The sequence below is a fragment of the Myotis brandtii genome, unplaced genomic scaffold (assembly GCF_000412655.1).
Source record: "Myotis brandtii unplaced genomic scaffold, ASM41265v1 scaffold363, whole genome shotgun sequence".
Lineage (NCBI taxonomy): Eukaryota > Metazoa > Chordata > Mammalia > Chiroptera > Vespertilionidae > Myotis > Myotis brandtii.
In genome coordinates this window covers 6,295,316-6,305,968 of record NW_005363938.1, presented here as the reverse complement: position 1 = coordinate 6,305,968, position 10,653 = coordinate 6,295,316, and the positions used below count along the sequence as shown (strand labels likewise).

Genomic DNA, 10,653 nt, shown 5'->3' with positions numbered 1-10,653 from the left:
GACCCACCGGTCCTCGGAGCCGCCACCTCCCCACTCCTCGTCCAGCGTGCACCCGGGGCCCCTGGCCTCCATGCCCATGGCGGTGGGGGTGACGGGCATTCACCCCATGAACAGCATCGGCAGCCTGGACAGGACTCGCATGATGACGCCCTTCATGGGCATCAGCCCCATCCCGGGCGGAGAGCGGTTCCCGTACCCTTCTTTCCACTGGGACCCCATTCGGGACCCTCTGAGGGATCCCTACCGAGAACTTGACATTCACCGGAGAGACCCGCTGGGCAGGGACTTTCTGCTGAGGAACGACCCCCTCCACCGTCTCTCGACCCCCCGGCTGTACGAAGCTGACCGCTCCTTCAGGGACAGGGAGCCCCACGATTACAACCACCATCACCACCACCACCACCACCACCACCACCACCACCACCACCACCACCACCACCACCACCCGCTGTCCGTGGACCCGCGGCGGGAGCACGAGCGGGGCGCGCACCTGGACGAGCGGGAGCGCCTGCACATGCTCCGGGAGGACTATGAGCACTCGCGGCTGCACCCCGTGCACCCCGCCTCGCTGGACGGACACCTGCCGCACCCCAGCCTCCTCACGCCAGGGCTCCCCAGCATGCACTACCCCCGAATCAGCCCCACCGCGGGGCACCAGAACGGACTCCTCAACAAGACCCCTCCCACTGCCGCGCTGAGCGCGCCGCCCCCACTCATCTCCACGCTGGGGGGCCGCCCGGTCTCCCCCAGAAGGACTACTCCTCTGTCGGCAGAGATGAGGGAGAGGCCGCCTTCCCACACGCTGAAGGATATCGAAGCGCGATAAGGAGAGAACAGGCCACGGGAGAGGAGGCCCACCAACAGCGCCAGACCCGGAGCGGAGGGAGCCAACGGGCGCCCGCATCCCTGACGGACTGGGGGCAGGAGCCCCAGCTCTCCCTGTAAACAATGTATAGACTCAGTGCAGATTTTGAAATGTTTTTGTATATTATATGTTGAAATTTTTCAGATATTTTAGCCAAGTCATATGTTCTCATGTGTCCAACCCTTTTGGTTTCTCGTATAAAACTTTTTGATTTGAACCAAAACAGTGAAGATGACAACACACACTGATGTGTTCATTGGGGAGAAAACAGACAGACAGCAGTCCGCACGAGCCACCGTGCAAGCTCTTTCAGAGGAGAAGGGAAGGCCTTGTACATAGTTGTGTAAAAAAAAGATTGCTTCATGAGCTAAGGGTTCATATATGCAAAAGGGTAAGATGAAAGCTTTACTTTGTACAAATGTAAATAGGTAAAGATTAAGTAACATAATACATTAATACTTCTTAAAATGTGCTCTTTGCAAACTTAATCTCAGTGAACACGGTCCGTGCGGCTGTGTTCCCCTGTATTGTTAGAGACAGCTAAACCCTTCAACTATGCAATGAATGTTCAGGCTTTTCACAAAAGCCCGCCCAACTCAAAGGAGCCTTTTCAGATCCATTTACAACATACTTAAGGTCATATTTTCCCTGAACAAGCGCTTATGTGATAGGACTCTGTTTTCCTTGCTTATTTTTTCAAATACAGAAACATCCTCTTTTGCAAATTGGACCCCAGGCCGAAATTTTGGCTCTAAAGTTGCTGCTTGTGGGCTCCTGGGGCAGAGGGTGGCCCCAGAGAGGTCAGAGGCCATGAGCAGCCAGTGCCGGGGAGGCCAGGAGTGGTCAGATGCCAAAATCAGGGGACACGAACAGGTTGCCAGCATCTCACCACCATCAGTCATGTGATTTCACACATACCTCATGTGGGAACCATGCGTTTTTTTAGTGTGTCCTATTTCCTACCCGTACACACTTCCTCGTTTTGTAATGAGATTCAGTCACACCCAAACAGATCCTGAAAGAAAGCTTTGAGTTTTCTCAGATGATGGATATGTTTTCACTATTCAGTAACCAACAGATCAAAAGGGCACATTTCCTGATGTGACTCCCTGTATTCTAGTCAGTGATAGTCTGGGAGCCGCGGAGCGGAGCGTTACCGAGGGTGGAAGGTGGCTGAGACAAAGTCTTGTGTGTGCGTGTGTTTTTAAGTTTGCATCAATCTTAATGTCTCCTCATAATACTTTTATAATACATTAAGCCTCTTGTCTACATATTTGGAGAGAATATGACTTTACTAGCAGAGAAATACAATATATCTTGTCTACTGGACTGTAAAATATATGTACGAAATAAAATTAGTTCCATCGGTCTTCTAGTATATTAAAGTGCTATCTGACGTTGTTATCCTGTTTTTGGAGAAAAAAAAAGTTAACTACAGACCATTGTTTCTAATAAGCAGAGAGATCTATTTTAGTAGTAAACTGAAGGTTTAGTTGTGAGCTTCAGAATTTTGTGAACTCCAGATGTTGTGCAGTGGGTTTTTTTTGGCTTTTTTTTTTTTTTTAAGACAACAACTAAAAAGGAAAAAGAATCCAAGGAATATGTACACTGGAACTGTAGTGGTAGCTTCAGTATTGTAAAGAGATTGTTCTATACGGACCTTTTGCTGTTTCTCCTGTATGTAATAAAGTCCTTTCTAGACCCTATGTGAACAGAAAAGTGAAGCGACTGACTTCAGCATGTTCTCAGCGGCGGAGCCTTCTTGTGTAATGTAAACTGTGCCATGTTATTAAAAAATGTGAACGAAGCTTTCAGCTGCTTGTCTGTGTGAGCTGGCCATCCGGCCCCAGGGAGGAGCCCTGCTCGCAAGCCCTGGCTCTGACCCTCCCTGGGCCCAGCCCAGTGAGAACGGAGGCTGCCCCGCACACTGGCTGCCCAACCTAGGCATCCACCTGCTAGTTTCTGTAGACGTTCGGGCCCCATAAAAGTTGTAGAACTTTTTATTTTTGTTATGTTCTAAACAAAAGACTGCTTTGGGGAAGGTACTTCTGCATTGTAGGTAAGCCTGTGTAGGCCAGGTTAGCAAGTAGGCCTGCTCAGGTTTGCTTTCTCTGCATTGGTGACAAACCGGATATCGGGCCTCTGACCACAGTCTTTGTGTGCCTGTCCCTTTGCATTTCACCTGGGTTGATACCTTATAGATATTTTTTCCCTTGTTGACTTTTTTCTGTGTCTTGTTGAATGACATGGCACATCCCTCATCAGTTTGCAGATTTCTGCCTCATCCTCAAATTGGTTTTATGTTTTTTTCTAAGATGGAGAAATGATTAAATTTTACTGTGTCAGCCTGATGAGGCTTCTGTTTGGATGTATAGACTCTGCATATTTTGGATTGGTGTTTGTATCTGACTGGAGAACAAGGAAAGCAGTCCAGGTTAGCGGGACATGGGTGGCTGCTGAGTGGGTGTTAGAAGTGAAAGGGGGTGGGATCCAGGAGCCAGGACTTGTGATGGGAGGGTGCCCTGGGCACCTGTGGCTCCACATGGGTGAGTGGGACGTGGGAAAGGCTTCTGGGTGAGGCAACTGCTTTGCTGGCTTGGGAAGTTGATGGCGAGTAGAGCAGGGACTGCTTGGATAACGCCCACTTCGCTCAGTTTCCCTTTTATGTGTTAGTACCTGACTCTCAGACCAGAGGAAATAGCTTGAAGAAAAACTAGTGGATCGGAAAACCTGATAAACACTGTTTTCCCAAATCAGGCAATTCTCGGACCTTCCAACACTCACCGTGACTGTTGGTTCGCTGTCTCTGGCAGACCTCACTGCCTTGTGTTGTACACCTCCTTTCATGCCGCCATCTGCAATGTCAGGACATGGAAGAGTCAGCTCTCAAAATCAGTCACGGTATTTAATCCCGAGGGCTTGATTCGCCTCATCCTTTGCATATTTCCCCTCTAATTATGTTCAGCTCCTCGGCATTGATGGGCACCAGCACCAATCTGATTCCCTGCTAACCTATAGATGCTCTAATTATCTCCACAGCCTTTGACTGACAATGATCTTGTTACCTTCTAATGGTACATGACAAGTAAAATAGCGACATAATGATGCAATAATTACCATTTTGGAAGGATATTCGCAACAGCATTTGCTGTTTATCCTTTTTCTGCCTCAATCAAGGTGGGTGAGAGGAAATAAGATGTGGCTGTTGATGTTACAGACACGAATGTAGCATAGAAGTGTAGGAATCTTGCGGTGCCCCCACACCTCTGTGTCCATACTGAAAAATTCAGCCTTGGCGGCATTCAGCCCGTTGAAGGAAAGAGGACAACAGTGACTTGGGCTTTTACACATGCTCTTTTTTAAAGTTTGCCATCATTTTTTCCCTATGAATTTCTCAGCAGTTTCCTAGACATGGAAGTATCCTTTCAATAGAACAGGGCGATTTATCAGATAGAAAATTAGACCATCAAACACAAATCCACACTGCAAAATGGCTGCTTCCTTTGGCGCCACCTCAAACACAAGGTGAGTTTTTGTATCGCATCTGAACTGCTGGACGCCCGATAGACCTTGAAGCAGCAGGCAGGAGCCCAAGGCCACCCTGGGGCCTTCCACTCGGTGACCTCGAGCAAAACGCAGAACCTCCCCAGAGCTGCTTCTTAGTGTGTGAAACGAGACCATCAGAGCCTAACAAGACCTGAAAACATGCAGGTCGTCAGTGCGGAGACACATCAGTGCAGATGGGTTTGGCATGTGCCGTCCTAGAGCCGATGAAAATTGCAGACTGGATAGAGAACCACCCCCACAAAAGAGAAAGGAACTACGTATTTCCTTGCTTATTTTTGCAAACTCGGTCGCAATCACAGTGTCAGGAAAATTCTTGACAATCATTTGCTGACATTTGGTAGAACCAAAAGGTGTGGAGTTGGTGCTTCCAGGGTTTCTAACGCAGGGACTCAGTTTCTCACCTGGTGTGGGGAGGGGGGTTAGGCAGGGTCTGTCTGAGGCACCTGAAGTATTGTCGGTCTGGGTCTGACCTACTATCCTGCCAGGAAAGGTTCCTGAAGCCTGACAGGCCCGCTGGAGTTCAGCCTCCCAGCCGGTGGTTGGGTCTGGCTGGCCCGGAACAGCACTGACACCTCCCGGGCCTGTGTCCCTGTCCCAGGCAGGTGCTGGGCAGACAGGCCTCGGCTTCCTCAGCTCTCACTGGATTTGTCACTGGATATTGGAGGCCTCTCCAAGCTCTGTTTGGACTTTGTATCTCCGTTGGGCCTCGGGCTGCTTCTTGAAATCTTATTTGCCTTCTCACACCCTGACCATTCATTCCCAGTGCTTTTTGGCAACTTCGTACCTGCCTTTGCCTGAGGGATCTCTTCCCTCTTCTCAGAGGCCCTGGCGTCAGAACCTGAGCCACCTGCAAGGTCACACTCAAGCACCTCCGTAAAGTCTCTCTGCCCATTTCAGCTCAGCCCTCCCTCTTTGGAAACCTCGGTTGTAACCGTCCTCCACCTCCTCTCAGCCTCTCCTGTCCGGGTTCCATAGCTCTAGAGGCCCGAATGGGTGTGTGCCCGGCGGATAGAGCCACTGGGGCTGGGTGGGTGAACAGAAGGCTGCACGGAGCCCTGGTTGTCCAACCTTGACTGTAATGCATGGGCGTCCTGATGCAGGACCCATCTGCACACACACCTGAAACAGATGTAATGAAACAAGACCCTTGTTCTGTGCATTGTTACTGGCGAGATGTGGGGGCTCTGGATTTTTAAGATTCTATTCTCTTCTGATTCATTTTTTTTATGCTGATTGCACCCACTGCTTCATTTGATGTCTTTGGAAATCATGGGTCTCGATCCCTAGCTTGAAAACAGTGTCACAGAAGAAAGGCCCAGACTTTAAAGGGGGTGAGGCTCACCTGGGCAGAAGATCCCGCTGGTGTCTGCTCTTGTCCCACGACATGTCCCTGTTCTCTCACCTGATCCCTCCCTGACCACCCTTCACACTGTGCCGCCTGCACCTGTGCCGCCTGGACACCTGTCAGCCTCATCACCTGCCTTTCCCAGCACACACTGGGCACTCACACACCTCTGGGTCCTGGTTCCCTCTGCTTTCTCTTTGTCATCCTGCAAGCAGGCTTGCCTCAATGACCTTCACCCCCAGGAAGCTTCCCCTGACTGCCCCTTGTCCCTCATCAGAGTTAATTGCTTGGTTTGGTGGTTCTCAAAGTGTGGCCCCTGGGAACTTGTGAGAAGTGCACGTCTCAACCCCTCCCTCCAGCCTCCCGAATCTGACACTGAGGGTGCAGCCCAGTGATCAGTGGTTTAAGGAGCTGACTCCCTGGAGAAACTGTTCTCCGCCCGCTAGCCCAACCCAGGATCCTGCTGGATCGCAGAGAGGTTGTCACGCGTTTGAGCCAGGAAGGCGTTTTCTGCTTCCAGGTCCATCCCGGTTCCTCGCTGCTGCGTGGTCACTAATTCATGGGTCACTAACACTGTGACATGGCCCGAGAGGTCTGCCTCTGCCTCTCTGTACCATGAAGATAGTAGTAGCCAGTGTTAACTCAGTGCCTTTTGCATGCACCAAGCTTTTAATATGGATTATCTCCCTTAATGTTTCAAAGACCTTACAGGGTATAACCCCATTGGGAAAGTGAGGAAAATGAGGCCCAGGGAGATGAAGTAATTGGCCCGTGTTCAAGTGCATAACCTAGATACAGACCCTCTCCCCGAACCGACGCCACAACCATGGCCCTGTGTTGCTGCTGAGGAGGCTTGCTGAGTTAATTAGCCACATAAACAGCAATTGCAGGAACATTTAACATGCACTTGGGCTTAGCACCACATATATTCCAGAGGCTGCAAACTGATGGCCTGGATTGAATGAATGAGTGAGTGAGTGAATGAATGAAACAAGAAGACAGTTTCATTCATGGCTTAAGGATGAGAATATGCCATGAACCAAGAACTGTGATTAATCCAAGTCTGTACAGCTAAGATCTTTTTTTTAATTGGTGGCTTGTGTGGTCCAAAGCAGCCCAACAACTTGTTGTATTTGGGCCAGAATTTACAATACCGAAATTTTATGTAGGCTGACCAGAATCGTGGCCCCCCTGAGCCCATGTTCTGAGGGGCCATGTGCCCTGAGCTGCCTGCAGCCGCCCCCCAGCATCCCATGTGGCACTGTCCACACGGCTCCCGTAAATGCTGGGCAGACGTTGATGAGCAGTTTGTGACTGTGGCTACGTGATGCTTAGTACAAAAGTTGTTGAAAACAGTATTCTCCCATCTCATTTGTAAAGTGGAACTAAACTTGTTAAAGTTCCAGGTGGTAGAGTGACATCCAGAGAAGTAAAAACCAGCATTCTTCCCTGGACTTGTACCCAACCCGACGATCTTCACCTGCTAATAATGCAGCAAGGATGCCTTCGCTGTACTTCACACACCCAGTAGCAGCCAGAGTCCATGAATACGTTAGTGGGTGCAGAATAAATGGACAGCCACCTATTTGACAAACATTGAGGGTGTCCCATTGGCCAACCTCACGCTAGGGGCTGGGGCTCCAGCCGGAGCCAAAAAGACCAGGCCCCTCTCTCCTTGGTAGGCTTACATCCAGAAGCAGACAAGAAGGTGACAAGTTAACCAAGACAAAGATAGCATTTTCTTTGTCAGTGTTCATGGAAGGAAAGATGAGAACAGGACCACGTGAGTCATGTTTGAGAGGAATTCCCATGAAGGAGCACGAAAGCCGAATCCGGACAGGTCTTTGGGGTCTGGTACCTACGGTCTTGCTTGCTAGGACTGTAAACTTCATCCTACGAGCAACTGGGAACCACCTGTTTCTGTGAATAATGTTTCAGAAAGATGAACCGGGTGTCGTGAGGGTAGATTCCACTCACACGTGAAGTCAAACCCTGGTGGTGCCACAGACCTGCCATCCACAGGCGTTTCATTTCCGGCTCCAGCCCCACTCAGACTTCCCTGAGCTTAAACACAGTGGTATCAGCCCTGCAGTCTCATCACCTCTCCAGAGGCCAGTGGACCAGAAAGTCCCACTCGGGCTCCCCCTGCATCTGTGGCCCCTCTGCAGGCTGCCACCACCAGGGGGCGCAAGCGTGTTGCTCCCTCTCCTGCCTCCTTGCCTATACCTGCAGGCTCCAGGCAGCCCCACACTCAGCCTCATCCCACCCTCCACCTTTGACCTCAGTTCTAATTCCATGGCGCCTTTAAATGCTAATCTCCTGTCCTTCAGGCTCTCGGCACCCCTTTCCTTCCACTCCATTCCCATCCTCCTCACATCCTGGTAAGTCCTTAGCACAACCCCCCTTTTCCATCTGCTCTTCTCCAGACCTACGGTACCCTCCTGCTCCCCACGGGCAGCTCTCTGACATGGGGGGGGGGGCATTTTCTTGTTATGGCCTGAGGGGGGCAAAGGTCATCTTCCTTTAGAACACTCCCCAAATGCTCTAACACCTGATGGCAATCATCTGAGGCGTAGAGGATCTACCTAATACATAGTCACAAACCCAAACAGACAGACCATTCAGCCCCTGAGATGTCCCCGGCTCACTGCCATCCTCCCCAACAGCACTTCCGGCACAGCCCTCACTCTGTGGTCCCTCCTCCGGTCCTGGCACCATCAGTAACTCAGCACCTCCCAAATCTCACGTCAGGTGCTGCGCCGGAGCCCAGGTTTTCCTGTTCTTCCCTCGAGAACCCCAGCCCCACAGTCGCCTGCTGCCACCTATGCACCAGCCTCCTTGGGACTCAGCACCACCGCCACCCCCCCTCACCCCCCAGTGGGTGCAAGGTCATAAGCACTCCCCCATAGACATCCCAACCTCCATGCTCTCTCTTGCTTTGTGGAACCACTCACCCTCGGCTAAAGCTCAATCTTGGTGAAATGTACTTCTGGCCACCCCATGCCTGGGCCAAATTCAGTGAGAGTGAACCTCACAATGTCCCTGCAGGCAATGGGCCTAAGGCCTGGAAGTCATGCCTGCGCCCCACTGTCCCGGTGGCTGTGGTGCCGGATCCCTCAGGCTGGCGTTTCAGATGGGACCTGGCCTCCACGAAGCTGCCTGGACACCAGCTGTGGCCCCTGTGAGCCCTCAGTCCTGGAGAGCAGCAAGGCAAGACCCCAGCCCCGCCTCTGTGGGTAGCAAGAACCCCTCTGCTCAAATCAGGAACGTTCAGCTGGAGGCAAAGGGCTGGAGCTGGGGTTCTGCCATGTCCTGTTGCTACATGTCCTGGCCCCCGTCGGTTCCACGGAAGGAGCCAGGGCTTTCCTAACTAATGTCAAAACCCCACTGCTCAAAGGCAGGGTCTCTTCTGGAGCCTGGCCCCGCCTGTGTCATTGCTAGACTCGGGCAAGGGAGCCTTTTATCTGGACACACACATCTATTAAACAGCGTGGCCAGCTCTGCCACTTGGGAGTCGGTGTGCAGCAGGGCAAAGTGTAACAGCCACCCCTCAGTGTCCTCCCTTAGGGCTCACTCCAGCCCCAGGCACACGCTATCCACATCTCTTGCACTGTGTCCTCAAGACAAAAGGTGGCAGCTTCTGGGCACCACCAAGTTTGTGAGTAGTGCCAGCCAGCACTGCAGGCCGCCTCTGCTCAGAGAGCAGGCAGGACTGGAGTGGTGGGAATGCTTCACGAAAAGAAAAAACCATTGATTAACTGGTCAAACCCTTCCCTCAGGACAGCGCTGATATAATATCTGCCTGCATGACGCAGGGCTGCCTCCCTCTTGTGGAGCTTCCAATTCCTCACTTTTCTTGCTGTTCTAACACGAGGCTCACAACTTAGCAAACTATTCACATCATTCTGCATGAGGCAACTGAGGGCCATTTGGAAATAATAAATTAAGTGGTGGGAATGCTTCACGAAAAGAAAAAACCATTGACTAACTGGTCAAACCCTTCCCCCGGGACAGCGCTGATATATCTGCCTGCATGACGCAGGGCTGCCTCCCTCTTGTGGAGCTTCCAATTCCTCACTTTTCTTGCTGTTCTAACACGAGGCTCACACAACTTAGCAAACTATTCACATCATTCTGCATGAAGCAACTGAGGGCCATTTGGAAATAATAAATGGTTATTATTATCCTTAAATGTCTATATATGTAAGACCAGATGTAACAAGGATGAAGCACAATAATGATTCTTTACACTGACAACAAATACTAGGATTGCTAACCATTATATATTTTTTTAATTTTATTTTCCCATTATAGTTTATATTCAGTATTATCTTATATTAGTTGCAGGTGTACAGCATAGTGGTTAGATAATCATATGCTTTACAAAGTATTCCCCCTAATATTTCAAGTACCCACCTGGCACCATACATAGTTATTACAGTATTTTTTACTATATTCCCTGTGCTGTACAATCCCTGTGACTATTTAAAATAGCGTTATTTAAATAATTTTATATGAAACTTTGATATTCATTCATTAACATTTATCTTCTTCTAACTTTAAGAGAATTTTGAATATGTACAAGTAATTGCAAATATGCAAAATAAATTTTAATTGTAAATATTTTCTTTAATTGACACTCTTGATGGAAACATTCAAATTTTGTGCACTTAAAAAAGGTTGCATTTTATTTTTTAATCCTTTAGACCAGGAGCAGTGAATTTTTTCTGTGAAGGGCCAGATGGTAAGTATTTCTGTCTTTGTGGGCCGTGGGGTCTTTGTCATAGCTACTCAGCTCAGCTACTGTAGCATGAAGCAGCCACGGCAGGCGATACATAAATGACGACGCCAGACGGTTTACAGCAGGTTTTACGAA

At 49.9% G+C, this 10,653-nt stretch overlaps 1 protein-coding gene across 1 annotated transcript in view; it reads left to right on the top strand.

Annotated features, from left to right (window-relative positions):
- The window catches only part of AUTS2 (autism susceptibility candidate 2), a gene marked incomplete at its 5' end in the record, with an annotated part of 1,129,652 nt that extends 1,126,980 nt beyond the window's left edge, over positions 1-2,672 (top strand). The window contains 2 exons of the mRNA XM_014544397.1: positions 6-388; positions 428-2,672. Coding sequence (XP_014399883.1) covers positions 6-388; positions 428-826 — 782 coding nt within the window. The remainder of the gene's footprint in view (positions 1-5; positions 389-427) is intronic.
- Positions 2,673-10,653: the final 7,981 nt, after the last annotated feature.